This window comes from Aethalodelphis obliquidens, unplaced genomic scaffold, assembly GCF_003676395.1.
Source record: "Aethalodelphis obliquidens isolate GAN/ISIS:26980383/991018 unplaced genomic scaffold, ASM367639v1 scaffold19, whole genome shotgun sequence".
NCBI classification, from domain to species: domain Eukaryota; kingdom Metazoa; phylum Chordata; class Mammalia; order Artiodactyla; family Delphinidae; genus Aethalodelphis; species Aethalodelphis obliquidens.
In genome coordinates, this window is record NW_020837963.1 from 17,556,796 (window position 1) to 17,580,728 (window position 23,933).

General features: G+C 38.2%; 1 protein-coding gene across 1 annotated transcript in view; it reads right to left on the minus strand.

The window, feature by feature from the left end:
* VPS4B (vacuolar protein sorting 4 homolog B) overlaps positions 1 to 23,933 on the minus strand; it is a 31,667-nt gene that overhangs the window by 4,274 nt on the left and 3,460 nt on the right. Inside the window, exons 2-9 of the mRNA XM_027118708.1 lie at positions 15,829 to 15,940; positions 14,355 to 14,511; positions 11,164 to 11,231; positions 7,215 to 7,334; positions 4,596 to 4,752; positions 4,058 to 4,206; positions 3,476 to 3,557; positions 1,969 to 2,188 (exon numbers count right to left, since the gene is read on the minus strand). Of these exons, the coding sequence (XP_026974509.1) occupies positions 1,969 to 2,188; positions 3,476 to 3,557; positions 4,058 to 4,206; positions 4,596 to 4,752; positions 7,215 to 7,334; positions 11,164 to 11,231; positions 14,355 to 14,511; positions 15,829 to 15,940 (1,065 nt within the window). The remainder of the gene's footprint in view (positions 1 to 1,968; positions 2,189 to 3,475; positions 3,558 to 4,057; positions 4,207 to 4,595; positions 4,753 to 7,214; positions 7,335 to 11,163; positions 11,232 to 14,354; positions 14,512 to 15,828; positions 15,941 to 23,933) is intronic.

A 23,933-nucleotide genomic window follows, 5' to 3' on the forward strand; every position in this document is an offset into this window, starting at 1 on the left:
GAATGTAATTTCAGTGCTATCTTACAATTCAAAACTGATTTAAAAGAAAAAGTTTTAATAACATCCAGAAAAAGAAACTTTGTGACATAGAGTCACATATAGTATTTAGAAGGCAACACACTTGTATCAAACCAGGAACTGCTTTCATACTTAATACTTGTTTTACAATGATCAATCTTAAATACTGTCTCAGGATTGGGGCAGGGGTAGAGAAATAAATATTTTCACTTTACTATGTGTATTTTATTGTCTGTCTTTGCTCACAACAATTTCAGTGGCAGGGATTTTTGTGTTTTTTAACTTAAGTACTTTAAGTACTTTTAACTTAAGTACTTAAGTTTAACTTAAGTACTCTGACTTACCTCTGGGCCCAGATTAGTACTTATACATTTAATAAATAAAATACACAGGCAAACTTGTTCTTGCTAATTGAAAAATGGAGAAGATGGAGCCACAGAAAGATCTACTATAGTTGGTGATACAAACGGCCTGATGTTAAAAGAGATTTGCCTGGGAATTCCCCAGCGGTCCAGTGGTTAGGACTCGCTGCTTTCACTGCCGGGTTCAATCCCTGGTCCGGGAACTAAGATCCTGCAAGCTGTGCAGCACGGCCAAAAAACAAAAAGAGAAAGAAAGAAAGAAAGAAAAACGAAATTTGGCTGCTTCAACTCTATCCTCCTAACAGGGGCCTGGCTTTAGGGTCATACAAGCCATCCCTAGTAGTTATACAGAGAACTGAACGGAAAGTTCTGAGTATGAAAGGACTGAGTTCCTTCTAAATGGCCAAGAGAATTTAAGAAAAAACACAACGGTTGTGGCATAAACTTGATTCTGAGCTAACCATATTTCTCTCAGTAATGAAATGGCTGAAGAAGAGATGGGTAATATTTACTGGGCTATTCAGGTACCATGACAGCTGTTTTATGAATATTCCTTCATTTCATTTTCATAAGAGCATTTCAAAGTAGTAATTATCATCCTTACTTAAGAGATGATAAAAACTGAGACTTAAAAAGGTAATGCAATTTGGTCAAGGAGATAAAACAAGTAAATTGTAGAGTCAGGCTTCAAATTCAGGTTTTAATTCAAGCTCCTCATTTAAAAAAAAATTGTACTGTGGTATATAACAGACATATATGTGTATCAGAGTCATGACATATTAGTTTGTCATATACCAATGGATTAGGTTTGCTAACAGTGTTTCAGGATTTTCATATCTACGTTCATGAGCATACTGGAGACTGCTGTCCTCAGCAAAAGAGCTGGTCCAAATTACCTAGTCTACTGTTACTTAAATTGAATATCCCAAGACCACAGTCTTTTCACAAAATTCTCTCTCAAACCATATACACTCAAGTCATTCATGCAGACCAAACAGTGCATGGGAGGAGCAGGAGAGAAGAATGGTTGAGGCTTCTGAAGTACACCTTACCTAGAGAAAAACCACACCTCCAATCCTCTCTAGCTGTACCTTGGCAAACTGTGTTAAAAACATCCAAGTCCCAGTTTAATCATGTTAGTCTAGAACTAACCATCAACAGGTGGCTATATGTACCTTTTGTAGAGCTTCTGTGAGGACCAAATGAAATAGGAAGATGATGGAGCAAACACAGTGCTGGGCACGTGAATATTTAAACAATATTAGCTATTATTATTTTTACTTTATTGAGGAGGTGTAAACATACTAGATTCTGCTCGAGGATATTCTAGTTACATCAGAGACAATCACAGATTTAAGTTTCTATATTTATATCAAAATAATAAATACTTCAAAAATCACTGCATACAAAGTTTTAAAACACTTTGGGAGAACTTATTTTCAATGAAATGGAAACATAATCTTTTATGTAAATCTACTTATTTATTATACAAAACTGAAATCTTCCTAAAATTCTTCAAAGACAAGTCAATCATGGTCTCAAAGCTTGATTTTAAAAATATATGAAAAGATGGATAAAAGTTCCTTACCTTTTTAAAATGAGTAGCTGACTGTACTTTCCTAACTGGCTGCATAAGTGCATCACGTACAATGACACTTATGTCTGCCCCTGAATAGCCTTCAGTTTTCTTCCCAAGTTCCCGGACATCTGCTTCTGTTAGACTGTTCTGAGTGGTCCCCAAGTGCAGTTTAAACATTGCTGCTCGGGCATGGGCCTCAGGCAAAGGAATATAAATTCGTTTCTCAAATCTTAAAATGAAAAAAAAAATTACATCAAGAATATTACTATATAATACTATTTAATTTCTATTAGAAATTAGTTTTTCAAGAAGAAACAAGATATTTAGATATTCTCATTTATACAAAGTTAAGCTGAATAAATTAAATGGGCCCATATCCATCAGAGTTAAACAGATACATATTTAGGTTAATAAAGGGGAAATATCCAGAACACATTAATAAAACCAAAATAGCCAGGGAACCAGTCTGGAGTGCTTTAGTTTTTCTCACATGATTTTTGAATTATTTTGGCCAGAGTGTTCACATGTCTGGAATTCATGACACGACATGTCCTACAGGATTACAATTTCCTGTAGAATGACACTCTGAACTCCTGATCAAGGGATTAATATGATTAAAAGTGTGAAATAAGAGATGACAAAAGAATTACCTAAATTCTAAGGAGTAAAATCACTCAAAATCTTATAATTTTGCTTGCCTTCTTAGAATTTCAGCATTTGGAGATAAGGAGGAAGCAATGAGGGACAATTTAAATGGGTCTGTGAAGACATTTTCTTCTCCAGGTAATTATTCTCTGTGGCAATAAGAGGAATTTTAAAAGTTTCCACCATCTCTAGAGATGGGTTTAGAATTAGGCCATTTTTCAAAAATAACCAGCACATTTTCTTTCTTGATACTGGATGGTAATCTAACATTCTGGCAAACCATCAAGTGAATGGGGTAAAAGCAGCAAAACCTGAAGTGTTCATTTTTACCATGCACAATTAAATCAATGGGATAGGGAACTGTGAAGCAGTGAAAAGTAAGGAGTCTGTATACCTTTCCTGTAGCTCAAGTTTCATATTCAGTTAAAAAATTATAGACAGAATTTTTTAAACTGAAACTATATCTTTCTTAGCATACTTTAACTTGTAGAATTGTCATTTTGCTAAAATTTTATATTTAGCAAAATGGAAAAACCTTCAATGGAAGGTTTTTCCATTGAAATATCAAACTGTATATATAAATTTCTGAAGCATCAGTGCACCTACTAAGCTTAATTAGAACTAAAGTAAGCATTAGGTAACATACTTTCGGACGTGAAAGATTCCAGTAGGTGTAAATCTTGGATCTTGAACACAGCAGGCAAACAAACAAGCGCCTGCCTCTCTTCCCCAAGGCAGGGGTCAATAGGGTTCGAGCACATTAAAAAACATTCTGAAGTTATCAGAATGCCTCCTCAACCAGACAGAATGGGAATTAATATTCACTTATTATATTGTAATTAGAAATAAGGTATTTACTGTATCGTCATACCTTCGCCTAATGGCAGAATCCAGAACCCAGGGTATATTTGTAGCTCCCAGAACCAAAATTCCATCATTGTCCACACCAACCCCTGCATCAAAATAGGTAATGTTTTAAATAATTTGTCATTTCAAGTGTTCTTTGAACATCATATGTTCTCTTATGAACGTGGTACTTTAATGTTAAAATGCCTCATCTTGAGACTTTCTCTCTGAAAAAAAACTATTTAACCACATTTCCTACTACTAGAATATGATGCAAATATTCCCTAGAATCTCCTAAACTGTGGGAAAATACTATTAATATTCTTTTCAAAATATTTCTTGAAAGATTTAATTTGAAGTTTATATATTCCTTTTATTGATATTGTTTCTGGCATGTTATAAGTGAATATATTAATCTCTTCACTATTTATATCAATGAGATGATTACAACTGGGTAAAAATTATGTATGCATGTGGATCAGAACGAGACATGGCATAAGACTTGGACTATAAGAACAGAGAAATTCTGCTTGAAAGTTTTTCCATTACTATCATAATAATGATTATACAATAAAGAGAAACTATTTTAAAAAATCAGCAACACTACCTTGCATTTGAACTAGGAACTCTGTCTTAATTCTACGTGCAGCTTCACTTTCATTTTCACTTCTTGAACCACACAGAGAATCAATTTCATCAATGAAGATAATGGAAGGTTTACTCTCTCTGGCAAGTTGGAATAAGTACTTAACTTGCCTAAAAATAAATAAAGGTTTCAATTTCTAAAAAAAATAGTAAATGACACATGACAATGAAAAACCTAAAACAAAACTATATACCAATAGTATAGGAACTCTACAGATTAAAAAGTCTCATCACGTTTTGATCTATAAAATAAGATTACTACATTTGGATAATTCATTTCGTGATTTACTAAACCATACACATATCATATATGCTATCTTCTCCCTATGAAATAAATTCCAAACTAGGGACTAATCTCACAGAAATGAATACCACCTGTATTTATAATAGCACTTTTTTTGAATGTCTATTAATGATATAAGAAACCTCTTACTTTATAGACTGAAATAGTGACTATCAGGCAAAGAAAAACTTAAAAAAAAAATCAATTTACTACTTACTTTTCACTTTCACCTAGCCACTTAGAAACAAGGTCAGAGGAAGATATTGAGAAAAATGTTGAGTTGTTTGCTTCTGTTGCTACAGCTTTGGCCAAATAGGATTTTCCTGTTCCAGGTGGCCCAAATAACAGGATTCCCCTCCAAGGTGTTCTCTTGCCTAAAATTTGCATTAGAAAAATAACATGAGACTTTCAAGACTGTTGACTTCAGTTACCAGAGACATCATCCACAGTGAAGAATACCGTGAAGAGGTTTCCACTCTAAAGCTAGCCGTAGAATAAAACAACATTTAAATAAATCAATCTAAGGTAAGTATGTCCTAAGTGTACTTTGCTTTTTCTAGAGACCACTGTGTCAAAACTGTGTTTATATAGCTATAATCCTTCTAAGAGAAAGTTCATTTGCTTGCTCACTCATTCAACCACTACATATTGAAACCACGACATGTAGGCAGAGAACTATGAATACAAGGATCTCTGCCTTCCAAGGCCTTCCAGTCTATTAAAGAGAAAAGAATTCAGTTAAAAGGTACTTCCTGATCATCTACTATGTGCACTGCTCAACATCAGAATATTGTAGGAGAAACTATACTCACAGGAGAAGGGCAGCTGGAAATATTCTTTAAAAAATATTTATGACCTTTGGAGGAGCGAAACTAACACAGTTTGGATGACTGGTGAAGTTCTACTCAATTCCTGATTCCACAAGGAAGCACAGGTTATTTCAGGTGGCAGATTCCCATTCCAGTGCTTGGGTAATGATAAGCGGACTCTACCTTAAATACTAGTTTTGCCAAAATATAATAGCAAGTGAACAAGTAAATTCTTTGTATCTCAGTTCTGCTAATGAGAAATTATAATGCTGCCTTAAATAAACCAGGCTGGGTTACAACTGGCAATAAAATATCAAATACACATTAAAAAAACCTGCTAGGTATAAACTGTGGGTGGACACACGGTGTCTGTAAAAGAATGATATACAGATGACTGATGGCAAAACTAAATATCATGTTTATTGTTATGAAAGCCTCAACTTTTACTTGAATTCTATTTGCCTATTTTAAATGTCTGCAATTATAAATCAGTGTTCCCTTAAGTGCGGTACATATACCACTGGTGGCAATGAGATGCTTTTAGGTGGTATACAAATACTTTTCAATTAAGTAATTTTTAAAATGCATTCTATAAAAACACTAATTTTTCCATTTATAGAGATACAAAGAAGTCTTCTAAAATAAAGTTACTAAGTAAAAACAAGTGAGCAAAACAATCTATGGTATTAGAAGTCAAGAGCGTGATTACCTCTAGGGAGGAAAGAGGCAGAGAGGGATTTCTAGGTTACCAGCAGTACTTTTTTATCTGGGTGATGATTATACAGGTGTACTCTGATAATTTATGAAGCTGAACACTTATGGGTTCCTGCATGTCTTTGTATATTATGTTACAGTTTAATAAAAAGTCTGCTCTAAAAGTGAGTGATTTAAAGAAAAATATTTAAAAAATAATGGTACACGTATATGGAAAAATTCATGAAGATGACACATATAGGACTCATGTTTGGGAAACACTGGTGTAAGTAACACAACATAAAATGAGTTCAACCGTATTTTTGTACCTTTATAGGATTATGATGTCAACTTTTACACTGTTAGTTTCATATTCCTGAAGTGAGGTTGTGAGTCGTACCTCGAAGCTAGGTGGACAACGGGTGGCCCACGGGTCCTTGCTCTTCATCACTGCTCTATACGACATCACTGTCTGGACCTGTTCAGTTTGAGGCCAATATCACAGATTTGCTCTCTACATAAACCAGCTTGCTTTTAAAAGGAAAAACCTCTGTTTCACTGTTAGACTGTGGGTATAGCCATATCACAAACACAGGCTATCAGTCAAAAAAAGGACAACGTGAAGGAACGGTTCAGCACAGACAAACCATGTACTGCTGGAGCTGTAACTTCAACTGTACCCAGATGGTGGGTTAGCAATATTCTCCTTGCAGTGATAAAGAGCTACTAGAGGATACGTGCTTCATATGAAACTGTTCAATAATTTTAACTCCTCTGTTTAAGAAATGGAAATACTCTTATAAGACTAGTACATGTCCACTGCAAAAAAATTCAGATCAAAGTCAAAGGAGAAAGTAAAAATCACCCATAATCTCATCTCCTAGACATACATTAACATTTTTATGTCAATCTTTCTACACCTATTTCTCAGCACACACATTTAACAACGTGGAATCATACTATACATACTATGTAACTTGCTTTTTGATCTTTACAATATAGGTGGACATTCTTCTATGTCAATTATAATGTAGATCTAAATTTCTTAATGTAGATGGTATCCTATACTCTAATGAGTGCACAGTATTCTACTGTATGTCCATGATTTACCCTATGCCCTACTGTTTGACATTTAGGTTTTTTTGCAATAAATATATTATAAATATGTATATGCATATGAAATAAGCATCTGTGTAAAGGTATATCACTGCCTTACAACAGAATTAAGGTAACAACTCGTGATATAATGACAAGAATTCACAATACTTTACTTCAGTCATCAACACATTTAAAAAAAAAAACCATCAAAAATAATTATTTAAAGGTCATCTCACCCGTAAAGAGATGAGGAAATTTAATAGGCAATATCACAGCCTCTTTCAGTGCTTCTTTGGCTCCTTCGAGACCGGCAACATCGCTCCATTTCACATTTGGTCGCTCTATAACAATGGCGCCTACAAAAAATTAGGTCATCTTTAAAGAGGACTATTCCATCACATTTAGAAGACAACAAGAAATAATGATGAAATACAGAAATGCATTATAACTTTGTCTGGAAAAGTTCTATGTATTAAAAACATTTCTGAAAGTGTGTGATGAGGACGAAGTTGTTAGGGGGTAGTGAGGGGGAGTCAGGACCTGGGGTGGGGAGCCAGATAACCTGGGGTAAAGTCACTTAACGTTTCTACCTCCACTTCCTCACGGTGAAATAAAAACAATACCAATGCCCAAACTACTTAGACAGGTTAGTAGAAAGATCAAATAACGTAATGAACATTAGAGTGCTAGGAAGAGCACCAAACGTTACAAAAAGTAGTTGTAATGTTTGAGTACGTTGATTCTGGAATAGCTCCTATTTCTCTCTCTCTTTTTTTTTTTTTTTTTTGCGGTACGCGGCCTCTCACCGCTGTGGCTTCTCCGGTTGCGGAGCACAGGCTCCGGACGCGCAGGCTCAGCGGCCATAGCTCACGCGCCCAGCCGCTCCACGGACCGGGGCACGAATCCGTGTCCCCTGCAGCGGCAGGCGGACTCTCAACCACTGCGCCACCAGGGAAGCCCTATTTCTCCTTTTAATCAAAAGAAACGGTGATCTAATGCTCTCCTTAACTACAGAAAGAAAATATACTTAACGACTTTAACTGAAGATAGGCACATGGATGGATGGATGGATAGAGGGAGAGGGGAAGGGAGGGGCGAGGAAGGGACAGGGATGATGGAGAGGAGAAGGTGTACTCTTACAGACATGCAATACTTTCCCAAGGTTTGCCAAATTTTCTATCCGGCTTCTAAATAGACCTATTTACAATTTTTGTACATTAACAAAGTCATTCAAATGATTTAGTTTTTGGACACAATATATTCAAAAGCCATAGCAAACTGTTGCAGTAAGGAGAAGTAAAAATCAGTAAGAGTCCACAAAAGATTTCTCTTACTATAGCGTGCTGGCAAAACTTTCCAGATCTTTTATCAAAATCTTTCCCAATTTTCAGTATATAGAAATTGCTCAACTACAAACTACAAAGTAGCCTGTTCAAAGGTGATGTGTAATTGTTTTAAGTATAATATCACCACTCACACAATCTACTGATTACCTATGATATTAGTTTTATGGGTATTTTTTCTTGTTTTGAAAGATCATCTATTATTCTAAGAATGCTATACTCTGCAACTTACTTCCCTAAATTATGAAAATCTTTAGCTATACATTAAAATGAAATGAGGGACTTCCCTGGTGGCACAATGGTTAAGAATCCTCCTGCCAATGCAGGGGACATGGGTTCGAGCCCTAGTCCGGAAAGATCCCACATGCCGCGGAGCAACTAAGCCCATGTGCCACAAACTACTGAGCCTGCGCTCTAGAGCCTGCAAGCCACAACTACTGAGCCCACGAGCCACAACTACTGAGCCCGCACATCTAGAGCCCGTGCTCTGGAACAAAAGAAGCCACTGCAATGAGAAGCCCGCACACAGCAAGGAAAAGTAGCCCCCGCTCGCCACAACTAGAGAAAGCCCGCGCACAGCAACAAAGACCCAACACAGACGAAAATAAATAAGTTTATTTAAAAAATAAAAAAGAAATGAAACCATAAACACTTTTAGCATTCTAAAAGTTCAGACTAAGTATAAATTAAGAAAAATAGCCAATTCACTTTTTCTTTTCTATGTCCCATACAGATTAGTAACCCTACATGAGGAAAATATTACATCATCTGATAGGATTTTGTGTCAGTTAAACAAAAGTAAATTTATATATAAGCATTATCTGGTCAACTAAAATCTTTTGTTATGAATTTTCTAAATGTGTCATAATTTATCTCCACATTTAACTAATACTTTTCTCTTTAAAAATTTAAGCTAGGTGACTTTGGAATGTTCAGTGATAAAAGACTATTTAGACAAAAGTAGTATCAATTATTAGACACTGATTAATGATTTTTAAAATTAAAAGAGAGGGATTATTAGAAAATAAAAGCCAAATAATTTGATAATTCCCAATTGTACAAATTTATCCATTCTTTTGATTATACTATTTATTATACTAATATGTTATTTAACCTCAAAGTCACTGAATATCAAAATTAAAAGAAAATTCAAATCATGAACTTTAATTTTAATAATAAAATATTACACTTAATGCCATAACCTAAAACAGAAGTAAAAAGATTTGGAAAATTGTTTCAGGAAAAATGAGGGAAGATTCAAAAAAGGATATTATACGACGAAATCCATCAGCAAACCATGAAACTAAAAGATGGAGAAAAAGGATTCTCAGATACGAAAGGCTAGGACTCCTTCATATTCTATTTCATCCTGAAATTCCAAATAAATTTCCTCATTTAAATGTTTTAAGCATCTGTATTTTTATACATCCTTGGGCCTTATCATCACTCATAGGAAATGTAAAAAAAAATTCCTTATTAAAAATTGTATCTTTTTCAAAATTAAAGATACCATCCAATTTTTACTTCCGTGGGGCAGAGCCAGAGAGAGGAGGAACAAAACCAAAAGAACAGATAGAAAAAAGCTTTTTGCCTTACAAGTAAAATAAAGCCACTTGGCATGGACGACTGGGTTGCCCAAAAATACTTACGAGGATGAAGTATGACCACACTGCTCGAGGCAGTGCAAACTCAGTTACTGCCCTTGGACTACACCCACCATTGACGCTGGCGTGTAAAAATACCCTCGTTAACTGTAGTGTTTTCAAAATACTATCCTTATAGTATTACCCTATACATCCCAGAGGGGTCGGTAAGACAGAAATATTACCAAAATGGAGATCAGAATAGCAAGATTAAAGGTCTGGCCTTAATGGATATCTTTCCCAGATATGTGTTCTATTCAGCAAGATTCAAATGAATAAAATACATGTTACCAATGACTGAGCATAAAATTCAACTTGAAAAATCATTAGATAACATATCAAAGAACAATCAAGTCTCAGTAGCTAAAGAAGCCAGCAATTAAATAGATGCCTTTTTAGATACACAGAGCTACTATTTACTGAGTCCCTAGTACTGTCAGATGTAATATTAGGCAGTTTTTACATTGTCATTAACCTTTTAATTGCCCTGAAAGTATTCTTAACTTCCACTTTAGAGCTGGGTCTCAGACTCTGAGAGGTTAGGGAATTGCCCAAGACTAGACAGATTTAGGCAGCAGATCCCGGAGTGGAATCCAGATGTGAATGCAGCTACAATCTATGCCCTCTGGATCATGCCACTTCACTACAGTAGGGAGAAAGGGCTTTTATAGGTGTGGAAGGTAAAAAACTGAAAGCCGAAAGAGGGAAATGTAAATGGGAATGCTGAAATGGGATAAAAAAGCAGATTAGGAAGAGCAGGTAGGAAACATGAAAAAAATAGCATCAATGAATACGCTACAGCAACAGCAATAAAAGCCAAGTGTGAGTCCTAATGCATTCTGTTCCTCTGACAGGAAATTTCAATACCATCAGATTTTATAGTAAGCTAATAGTATAACTGCTACCCTCTCTAAAAGGGGGCAAATAAGACAAAATGAAAGAGAGTAAGCTTTTAAGGCAGATACAAAATGAAACAATATTTTTACTGCATGGAAAAAAAACCAACCCATTAGAGACCCTATAGAGCAAATCTTATAAACATGTTCTCAACAAAGCCAGCATGTGACCACTGGGAACCAAAGCCAGTTCTTGAACCTCATTTAAATACAGGTGGGAAAAAAAACCCAATTCAAATAGACAATTCACTACGAGCTTTTTAAAAATAAAATAGTAAATTTAAAAATGAAATCTAAAGCAACCTTGAAGTTGACTCTGTAGTTTCTTTTTTTCAGGATCATCAGATTCTCCTTCCCCATCACTGTCATTCCTAATAAAAAGAATTTAATATATTCAAATGATCACTCATTGCTATCAAAGTAAGGCAAAAAATAAAGGAAAAGATTAACCTGAAATATCCATAATTTAAGTGGCAAAGTAAGACATTCACATTAAAAGTTAAGCTTATTTTATTACTTTTCAGAATATACTAAATAAAATAGTAAGCAGGCATATTACCCATCAAAATGGAATCATGAACAGGAAATGGACAAAACGACCAGAATGAAGTCAGGAACTAGCTCCAAATTCCCACGACATACCTATTTATGTACTGATATTAATTCATAAATGCATGACCCACACCTCATTCCACAAAAGATTTAAGATGAATTACAGGAGTGTTGTAAACAATTAACAATAAAAAAAATCAGGACCAGGCAAACTATATATTAGAACAAGAAGCCATAACTAGGAGGAAACCCCCCCCCCAAAATATCAACTATTTAAGGTACAAAGGTGCATAACCCTTAGCCTAGGGGTTCCAAAGGATGGATGAAGCTTTTGATGAAAATGAACCGACCCCAAAGAACAAGGAGATCAATGCACACATTTCATACCTAGGGATTTATTCTAAGGAAACAATTTTAAATGAGTTCAAGGATTTGACTACAAGGATAATCATGCCCATATTGTTTGCAATAGGGAAAAAATTAGAAATAATGTATATTCAATTATAAGGATTAGCACGTGACAGAATACACTGCAATCTTCAAAGCAAAAAATATGGCATTACATTATTTTTCACATATAAGACATAAAGGGGAGTAAAAAGATTGACAGGTTTTATCTCAGAATGGGCTTGCTTGGTTATCACAGGGTGGTGGGGTTATTTATGGGTAAGGGGGAGACTGCAAACTGATTCATCTTGACATTCACTCCAACCTTCTTCTACTGCGTTTTCTTGTACAGTAAAGACTGTACTTGTTATAAAACTGCCCTTCCCAGGCTCGCCTGCAGCTGAGGCTCCACAGGAGACCAAAGTCCTGCTGGAGGGCAGAAGCAAGCAACTGAGGTAGGGGCTGCATGCGAGGAGACGCCTGTAGGTGAAAGCACTGCTTTGCTGAGGGCGCCGTGGCAGGGCCTACTGCCCACTCCCCGGCACCGGAATGCTGGGCAAAGGAGCTGGCAGCAGTGGGATCCCTGCTGGCACTACCCTGGTGGAGGGGGGCATTTCTCCTAGCCATGCGGCATCCAAACCTGACTCCCTGGCCCTCGAATTCTGTAAGGGAATGCACTACAGGGATCCCTGCTTTCCCAAAGTTTGCTTTATGCCACTTTGCTTTTACAAAAGACCTACATTAGTACTGTTTTCAGTAACTGAAAGATATCCAAAGACGATCATCGCTTTAATGAAGGCAAAAAACGAAAATAGCATTTAGCATTTGTTTTACAGTGAGCTCTTACGAGGCAGCACGCACCCTGAGCAGTGAGAGGGGCCCCGCCAAGAGCCTTCCGAAAACCACACTCCATCTCATCACCAAGCTGAACTGTGTCAGCTTTGAACTGTGTCTGTGAGCATCTGTGCTTTATCTCCATTTATTTTTGTGCATCCATTAGCAAGAGGTAATTGCTTCTTTGCTTTACCCCATTTCAGCTTAAAGTGGGTCCCGCCATCCAACACAGAACTGGTATCCCCCTGCTAGGCAGACATCTTAGGAGGGACACTACACGGTCTCCAAGCAAGACCAGGTGAGGCTCAACTCCCGGGGGAGAGGACGTTTCTGCGGGGCAGGGGGTCTCAGCGAGATCTGGGGGTCCAGGTACTTGAGGTCAACTGATCCTTCCCAACAGCTTTCATTTCATTTTCATCTGGAGTCCCAGTCTTACAATACATGCCCCAAATTTCACACAAGAAACCCAGTGAGGTTCAACTGATTTTGAAATCCAATAAGCTATGAGATCAGCTGGGGTCTAATTTTTGTCATGCCAATGCTAGAGCTATAAGATAAAATATTCTTAGGGGTATCAAAGGAACTCTCCGGTTCCCCGACCATGTCTTGAACAGAGAATATAAAACCTTGAGCTTGTAAGTTTTTTCAAACTCTCCCATGTAATTTGAGGCAGGCTGTCAACTCTAGTTCTCAAAATGGCCTTTCGTAGTAGCCACAAAGCCCCCAAAGCACTGCCTCCAGGGCACTCCATGCCTGGTGACCACAGGGGTTATCTAAGTTGCTTGTACCACTGCTTACCATGAACTGTAAGTATTACATCCTATAATGCTAATCAGAATTTCCTGCCTTCATATCCAATGAAGCCAGATGACCCCACCCCAGAGTCTTGTTTTCTCCGAGTACGTTGTCACTTGGAACAACTTCTGGCTCCAATTAATAGAATGATCAGAGGATCTGGGTAGAATATGTTCCCACTGCTCAGCACAGAGCCTGACATGCACACATTAGGTGTTGAATATATAAATTCTGCGTCTGTAAGTGATATATCCCCCATCTAGGAAGACATTTCAAAAATGAGTTTTGATGTTTATATAAATTATGCTGTGTCGCTTTCTTTACAATGATAAAGTAAAGCAAATCTGATGCAAATCCACATCAAAAAACTTATATATCCAAAATTTGTTTTACATTACCAGAGTTGTTTTTCATTTTGTCCGTGTGCTTAGTACTAAGTCAATACTACTAGTCAAAGAATCAATTCACAGATTACTCCTACAATTTTAAACTTCATTACATAATGGGCAGAGGGTAAAGAATTGAGTAGCATTCCTACCAAATGTTTTTTTCTACTACTACCAGGCAGTCAAGGAGAGCAATTTGAGGTATATCACCCCCAAAGCTTGGTAAACTAGGGGTCCACAAACTTTTTCTGTAAAGGACAAGACAGTAAATATTTTAGATTTTGTAGGCCATACGGTTCCTTGTCACAACTACTCAGCTTTGCTGGTACAGCACAAAAACAGCCACAGACAACAGGTAAGTGAAGGCATGAGGCCGTGTTCCAATAAAACTTTAGTTACGAAAGCAGGCAGCAGGTCAGATTTGGCCCATGAGTCACGGTTTGCCAACACCTAGTTTAAACAAAGGAAATTTCCTTCACAAATTAAATTAAATTTTATGCTGTAATTCGATACAATACAATCTCACTCTAAAATACATACCCCTTCTCATCAGCTGGACTTGGCTGTCCCTCTTTCACTGGCTTCTGTGGTTTTTTCTCCTTCTTCTTCAGGTACTCCTTCAGTTTTTCTGCTCTATCAAGATACTCTGTACACTTTGCCCTGATACTTTGCTTGGCTTTATCACCCTGTGCTTCATCTATTGAGGGAAACGAGAGAGATTTTTCCTTTAGTATTCTTTACAGACAGGTATAAAACTCCTAGACATACTTTTCCAAAAAGGAAAATCTATTTTGGAGGAGAGAGAAAAGATCATCTCTAGCTCATCATAATCCATGATTATCAATCTTTTCTATTCCTTCCTCCAGCAGGGTTGGGGGCCAACAGTGAGTGTGAGTCAGAGAGAGTTCTGAGCAAGACACTAGGATATCTTAAGTTAATGTTAAATAATAAGAAGAAATTATTTAATATTCTGTGGGCTTCATACTCTTCCCTTACATTCTGTGCAGACAGCTAAAAGCGGCTTATCTCATACAAAACCAATTATAAGACAAATAGAAGTAAAGCAATATTAACCATTTCCATCAACGTCTACATAAGCTTTATTTCAGAGTATAAAAAGTGACAGAAATCCCATATATTATGAGTACCACCAGTACAGTAATTTTACTAAAGGCCCCTGTGAGAGTTGTTTGAAAAGGAGACTTCAGCAATATACGCAGTGTATGGGATTAGCCCCACCTATCTTATATGTTATGATTAATTCTTAGTTTCACTTTAATGTGACAGAAAAACCTCAAAATTAAATAGGGAAGCTCAAAAGAAAATCCTAAATTATCCAACTGCTAAAATTTTTATTTAAAAAAAAAAACGAAGTTTGCCAGAAAGACACTTTTTCAATGTCTTATTTCACATATGTTCAGCATTAGGTTTAAGATCCATGAAGGCAGGGGTCGTTATCCATTTCTTCCTCACTGCTGTATCTCAGTGCCTAGAACAGTAGCTGGCAGGTGGTAAACACTGAATACATATTTGGAAATACACAAAATGTCTCCCAACCTATTTTTGTTTGTTTCTGTTTTGGCTGCGCAGCACAGCATGTGGGATCTTAGTTTCCCCACCAGGGATCGAACCCGCGCCCCCTGCAGTGGAAGCATGGAGTCTTAACCACTGGACCACCAGGAAAGTCCCCCAACCTATTTTTAAAACATCTATTTTCAAAGAGATGTTTAGAAAATGAGTAGGTCCAGATTACATAATCTGGGTACATAACCAGTAAAATGAAAACTTTTTCCCACTGACTATATGGCATTTTAATATGTTTAGGTGTACAAAGTAATAACTATGACAGCTGTGCACATTTGTTGGTTGAGTACTTAAAAACTACTAAGAAGCTAGAGGGACTCTTTTGCAAATTGATGGTTTATAATTTTCTGGCATTGTACTTCAATTTTTATAAATGAAATAGAATAATCTTTTTAGTGTTTTTAAATAAAAAAACAAATGATGACCTTACATTTAACTACATGGAGAAAATACTGTACAGCGTGTTGGTAGAGTTGAAGGGCTTCCTCGTAGTTCCCAGCTTTGTCTTCCTGGGCTGCTTTGCTAGCAAGATCTATCGCTTTCTGTTTGAAGGGAGGCAAAACTATACCATCAAAATCAAAGCATAGCATAAGTTTGAAATAAATAATCACGTTGAATGTTTTCTTTAAAAATGAAAGCAACCTTAAAACAAATCTACCTTTTTTTTTCTAAATCACAACTGCATTGTATTATAAATTATAATTATTTATAAAATGCAAATTACATTTCTTCTATAGGTAAATGCTATCTGAACACCTCTTTATCTAGTACCAATCACTGAGATTCTCACATAATTTTTCACTCAACAAAAGTCAAGCTCAGGGCCAGTAAGGAATAATCAAGTAACATGAAAATTCAAGTTAAAAGCATTTATGGAAATTCTCAAAAATCAAATGTCTAAAGCATATGACAACAGTAAAATTTAAATGGGGTAAAACCCCTTCAGAAGCAATAGGGCAATGAAATACTAAGAGTCTGAAAAATACGCAAATCTTTTAACTCAGTAATTAACTAAAAGGTTCACTGAGCAAAGACAAACCAGAGAGGTCTTTTGAAAAAACAAAAACAAAACTTGAAAACTTAAATTTTAAATAGTGAAAAGATGCCACACAATATAAAAAGTAGAATTGTTAAATATTAAGCAGTATTTGTAATAATATGGAAAAATGAATAATGGAAGTTTTTAAAAAGCATTATACAATTTTTACATATAGCATGAGATCATGTATTTGAAACAACAGCAAACAAACAAATAAACTTTTAAAAAGCACAGAAGAAAGATGGGAAGGAAATTTCACAGAGCTTATCTTTGATAAGACTCAATTTTTTTCATTTTCTACTTCTTCACATCTTCCAGAAATTCCATAATGAAATGGGCAACTTTTGTAGTACTTTTTTTTTAACTTTTTATTTTATATTGGAGTAGAGTTGATTAGCAATGCTATGTTAGTTTCAGGTGTGCAGCAAAGTGATTCAGTTGTACATATACACGTATCTATTCTTTTTCAAGTTCTTTTCCCATTTATGTTGTTACATAATATTGAGCAGACTTCCCTGTACTATACAGTAGGTCCTGGTTGGTTATCCATTTTATTTTACTTTATTAAAACTTATTTTATTTTTTTAATTTTGGCTGCGTTGGGTCTTTGTTGCCACGTGTGGGTTTTCTCTAGTTGTGGCGAGCGGGGGCTGCTCTGCGTTGCGGTACGTGGGCTTCTCACTGTGGTGTCTTCTCTTGTTGTGGAGTGCAGGCTCTAGGCTTGGGCGCTTCAGTAGTTGTGGTGCGTGCGGGCTCAGTAGTTGTGGCATGCGGGCTTCAGTAGTTGTGGCGTGCAGGCTCAGTAGGTGTGGCTCGCGGGCTCTAGAGCGCAGGCTCAGTAGTTGTGGTGCACGGGGCTTAGTTACTCCGCAGCATGTGGGATCTTCCCGGACCAGGGCTGGAACCCACGTCCCCTGCACTGGCAGGCGGATTCTTAGGCACTGCGCCACCAGGGAAGCCCAGATCCATTTTGAATACAGCAGTGTGGACATGTCATCCCAAACTTCCTAACTGTCCCTCCCCCACCCCTGCAACCATAAGTTTGTTCTCTAAGTCTGTGAGTCTGTTTCTGTTTTGTAAGTTCAAAAGTTGTAAATAACTTAAAAAAAACCCACACACACAACTACCAGAAATAGATCCATACAGCTACGTCCAACCGAATTTTGACAAAGATATAGAAAGGCAAGTTAATGGCAGAAAGATAGGCTTTTTTTTTTTTTTTTTTTTTGTGGTACGCCGGCCTCTCACTGCTGTGGCCTCTCCCGTGCGGAGCACAGGCTCCGGACGCGCAGGCTCAGCGGCCATGGCTCACGGGCCCAGCCGCTCCGATGTGGGATCTTCCCAGATTCCCAGACCGGGGCACGAACCCGCGTCCCCTGCATCGGCAGGCGGACTCTCAACCACTGCGCCACCAGGGAAGCCCCAAGATAGGCTGTTAAAGAAATGGTTCCAGAGCAAATGAACATCCATAAGCCAAAAAAAAAAAAAAAAAAGAGGGAGAACACCTCAAACTAAACCTTGTACTCTGTACAAAAACTAACTTGAAATGGATCACGGACTTAAATATAAAATGCAGGGCTTCCCTGGTGGCGCAGTGGTTGAGAGTCCGCCTGCCGATGCAGGGGACGCAGGTTCGTGCCCCGGTCCGGGAAGATCCCACATGCGGCGGAGCGGCTAGGCCCATGAGCCATGGCCGCTGAGCCTGCGCGTCTGGAGCCTGCGCTCCGCAACGGGAGAGGCCACAACAGTGAGAGGCCTGCGTATCACACACACACACACAAAAGTAAAACTATAAAATCCTCAGAAAAAACAAAGAGTATCTTCACCATCTAGGGCTAGGCAAAGGGTTCTTAGACTTGACACCAAAAGCACAATATATAAAAAGAAAAAATAAAAACAGTATATTGGCATAAAAAAGACACATAGATCAATGGAACAGAAGAAAGAGCCCAGGAATAAACCAACACATATGTTCTCAATTAATTTACCACAAAGAAGCAAAGAATGTATGATGGGGAAAGAACAGTCTCTTCAATAAATGATGCTGGGAAAACTGGACAGCCAAATGCAAAAGAATGAAAATGAATACTATCTTATACAATACACAAAAATAACTCAAAATGGAGTAAAGATTTGAACATAAGACCTGAAACCATAAAACTCCTAGAAGAAAACGCAGATGATAAGCTCCTTGACGTTGGTCTTGGTGATAATTTTTTGGATTTGATGCCACAAAGGCAACAAAAGCAAAAATAAGTGTGACTACATCAAACAAAAAAGCTTTTGCACAGCAAAGGAAATAATCAACAGAATGAAAGGTAACCTACTGAATGGAGAAAATACTTGCAAATCATATATATCTGACAAGGGGTTAATATTAAAAAATATAAAATACTCATACAAATCAAGAGCAAAAACCAAAACAATTTGATCAAAAAATGGGCAGTGGATCTGAATAAACATTTTTCCAAAGAAGACACACAGATGGCCAACAGGTACATGAAAAGGTCCTCAACATCATTAATCATCAGGGAAATGCAGATCAAAACAACACTGCGTTATCACCTCACACCCATCAGAATGGCTATTATCAAAGAGACAAGAAATAAAAAGTGTTGGTGAGGATGTAGAGAACAGGGAGCTCTAGTGTACTGTTGATGGAAGTATAAATTGGTGCAGTTACTATGGAAAATAGTACGGAGGTTCCTCAAAAAATTAAAAACAGAACTATCATATGATCCAGCAATTCCACTCCTGGGTATTTATCTGAAGAAAATGAAAATATTAGCTTGAAAAGATATGTGCACCCCCATGTTCACTGCAGCATTATTTACAACAGCCAAGATATGGAAACACCTAAGTGTCCACCAAAGGATGACTGGATAAAGAAAAAATATATATATCAAATATTATTCAGCCATAAAAAAGGAAATCTTGCCATTTGTAAAAACATGGATGGAACCTGAGGGCATTATGCTAAGTGAAATAAGTCAGACTGAAAAAGACAAATACCATATGATCTTACTTATATGGGGAATCTAAAAAAAAAACCCAAAAAAACAAAAAATGAGCTCACAGACAGAGAACAGACTGGTGGTTGCCACAAGTGGGGGGGTGGGCAAAACAGGTGAAGGGGGTCCAAAGGTACAAACTTCCAGCATAAAGTAAATCAGTCATGGGGATGTCATGTGTAGCATGGTGACTATAATTAATAATACTCTCTTACGTATTTTTGAAAGTTGTCACAAGAAAAATATTTTGTAACTATGTATGGTGACAGATGTTAACCAGATGTACTGTGGTGATCACCTCACAATACAAACAAATATCGAACCATGTTGCACACCTGAAACTAATATAACATATATCAATTACACCTCAAAGGAAAAAAAATAATGATAAATTGGACCTCATCAAACTTAAAAATTTTGGGTCTGTAAAACAGCCTGTTAAAAGGATGAAAAGACAAGCCAAAGAGTGGGAGAAATGTTTGCAAACCACATGTTTGGGAAAGGACTAGTACTTAGAATACAGAAAGAACTCTCAAAAATCAAGTTTAAAAACAACTGAAGTAGAAAATAAGCTAAAGACATAAATAGACATTTCACCAAAAAGGATATACAGATGGCAAATTAGCACATGAAAAGATGTTCAACATCACTAGCCATTAGGGAAATGCAAATTAAAACCACAGTGAGATATCACTAAACATGTATCAGAATGGCTAAAATAAAAAATAGTGACAATGCCAAACAGTGGTGAGGATACAGAGAACTGGATCACTTATACATTGCTGAGATGTAAAAAGGTACAGTCACTCTGGGAAACAGGTTTGTTTTTTTTACAAATCTAAACACGCAACCACCACATGAATCAGCTACTCCACTCCTGGGCATTTATCTCAGAGAAATAAAGACTACGTTCACATAAAAACTTGTACTTGAACATTCCAGATGCCCTTCATGGTTAAACCGTGGTACACCCAGACCAGGGAGTACTACTCAGTAACAAAAAAGAATGAACTACTGATATACGCAACTTGGATGAATCTTGAGGGAATTAAGCTAGGTGAAAAGAACCAATCCCAAAAGGTTACATACTGCATGATTCCATTCACATAACCTCAAATGACAAAACCAGAGGTGAAGAGCCGTTTAGCATTGTCAGGAGACAGGAATGCGGGGGGAAGAGAAAGGGAAGTAACTGTGGCTATAAAAGGGCAACGAGAGGGATCCTCTGGGAGAGAACTCTTCTGTATCATGACTACGGCGGGGGGTACAGGAATTAACTCGACGGGACTCTGTGTGCACAGGCACACACACACACACACACACACTTAAGACTGGGGAAATCTGAGTAAGACAGTAGAATATATCAATGTCAACATCCGGGTTGTGATACTGTACTATATAGTTTTACAAGATGCTGCCATTGGGGACAACTGGGTGAAGGGTACACAGGCTCTCTCCGTATTATTTCTCCCAACTGCGTGTGAATCTACAATCATCTCAAAATAAAATTTTCATTAAGAAAACTATCTTTAATATTTTAAAATATGCACACACATACAAATTAAGAACAAGCATGATTTACTGAAACATTCCACCTGTATTAATTTAGGTAGTAAAACTATTCAACAGAAATAAGAGCCAGTAGAAAAAAATAATCATGGCTATGCTATATTAAAAATAAGCATACAATTAAGATAAGAAATTATTCAAATAATCCAAAAACTAATCATATGTTGAAAATATTGTATTTTGAAGCAGTTGCTCATGGACTGCATAGAGATGGGATAAATGGGAGGAAGAGGCCTTCCCTCTGCTGTGGCAGGAGGGAAGAAAAATAAATGGTGTGTCTCAGAACTGATAAAATGTAGCAGTACATGTTTCACAGTTCAAATAGCCTGAACTTGGAGCTAAATTTCCAAGTTTGGTAAACTCAGCAGGATATGAAGGGTGGAGTCACAGCACCTGGTCAACCGGTGGTTTGGTGTACCTGGTCTTATAAAAATGTATCCAGAAGGCTCAGAGGCTAAGTCATGTAGCAGAAGTAAGTTCTTCCTTTTTCTGGCTATAATTTCCTTCTTATGCTATTTTGAATTGCTGTGCCACTCACCTCTTCAGCTATGCATTCCCCTCATTTGCTGTCAGCCCTCTTTTAGGAACCAAAATGACATTTGTTAAAACTCGTACAGTCAGTATTTAAAAATCTAGCTCCAAATATGGTACCAATCACTTTAAAGCAGCCTTTCTCTGATGATGGATGCATCTGTATTTGCACTGTCCAATACGGGAGCATATGGCTTTTGAAACTTTTGGCTAATGTGACTGAAGAGTTTTAAGTTTTATTTAAGTAAAATTTAAATTTAAATTGCCACATGTGGCTACCATACTGGACAGCACATGTTAAACCTTTAATCGAAGATGATGATTGGAGGATATGCATCTGTTTTTCCCCTGATGAATGCTCCACTTCACCCTTGTTTCTGTTAGCATTTTTCATTTGAAACAAAATTAACCATGTCTTGCATGGTTTGGGAGTGCCAATTATTCTTTCAGAATATAACCCTGACTGTCTCCATCGCTACCACCCTAGCTCAATCCACTATCACATCTGTCAAACCTACCGCCTAGCCTCCTCTAAGCGGCCAGCCTGCTTCCACAGTTGATACGGAAGTCCACACAGCACCAGTGAAGGGCACCCTTTGATGGCCTCCCATTGCGAACAATAAATCCCAAATGCTGGGTCATGATCTACCTGGGCCCTGGCTCTGTCTGGGTCTCACCTGAAACCCTCCAGTCCTCCTTCACTCAGGCAGCCTGTGGACTAGGACCCCTCTGCCCACAACACTCTTCCCTGCTCTTTCCCCAGATGGATGCACAAGGGTCTCGTTTTCAGTCACAGTTCACATGCCAAGTCCTCAGAGAGGCCCTCCCTCCTCTCCTATTTCAAAGGCTGCACCCCACCCCTGATCTCAGCCCTCCCCTCACCCTGCACTTCTATCCCATTGCTGTGTTTATCATTGTTCCCCTGCATACTCACTTACTGGCCATCTCCTTTAGTATACAGGGAAGCTCCACAAGGAAGGGGACTTGCACCGCAGGCATGCAAACAGCCCTCCTTCAGCTAGCCCTGACACTAGAACCCCCTTCAGCTTGGTTCTGCTTCTCTGCTACCTTCAGAACCCAAACCTCACCAGCGCAGTCTCTACTCTTTCCAGTTCCTTTTTTTCTCCTTACCCTTCAGCTGCCAATCTGGGCTTCTGTCCCTTATCTTATCAATAAATCTGCTCATATCAAGGTTCTCTGTGGTGCCAGATCCAAAGACCAGCTCTGCGTTCACCTCGATCTCTCGACAGTATTCTACAGCAGCATCACTTCCCTCTGGAGCGCTGCCCTCTGCCGAGCTCCCAAGCGCCACTCTGCCCGCTTTCCTCCCGCCGCTGACAGCTCCTGCTCAGTTTCCTTTGCTGACTCTCCTTCTTGAACCTGACGCTGAAGTATCAGGGCTCCTCAGGGCTCGGGCGTCCTTCTGTTTCCTCCCTCCCTATGTGAGCTGTTCTCAATGACTGAAGCTGATTATCTTCAGGCTGATGGTTCCCAAATTTATTCAATTTTAAAACACGCCACTCTTCTGTTTAAAATCCTTCCAGTGGCTTGTTTCTGTGCATGTGGGTTTTGTTTTGTTTTGGCCTGTCCTCTCCCACTAGAATATAAGCTCCATGAGGACAGGAGTCATGCCTGTTGTACTGGCTTTTTTATATTCTGGAGTCTTGCAAAGAGGCTGGCACAAGACTGACTGAATCTCAGGGTCAGCCAGGATCCAGTCATCGATATGGAGGCACAAAGGCTGGGAACACCTGGGACTGTCCTTTTCAGATTAGGAGACCATGATGTGCCCACGCTAGAAAACCCTGGGAAACTGGGTAAATTCCAGACCCACCCATCTCAGGAGGAAAGCTGTCCCAGCCCCTGTCTTTCAAGGCTGATTCTTTCCCTGGTGCTCTGGAGCCCATTCCTACCTTCCTCCTCAGACATTCAGTCCCCTCGATTTTAACAGCTCAACTGTTCTCCCCAACCTAACCTTTCCCTTTTTGGGGGAGCATTCCTTAGCATAAAAATGTATGCAAGTCCTATCTTAGACTCGTAGCTACAAAACACCAACAGAAACACACCAGCTCTGCCCAATTCTAAGGTTCCCATGTAGCTACCATCTTATTCAATACTTGCCTCTTCACCTCCACAGCAAAGCCCCAAAGAGAACCCGAAGTTCATCTCGGTTTCTTGATTCCTCCCACGGCAATGCTTCCTGCCCCTTGACTGCAAGATCTCTCACTTATCTACTTATGGGTCACTAGGTGAGCACTTAGCCCTCGTAAGAGACACCTCACATGGCCTCCTTTGGCCATCAACGCACCATCCTCTCCAGGTTTGACTCTTGGCTATGTCACGATTCTTTTTCAGGCTCCCTTTTCTCTCTCCTTAAACGCTGAT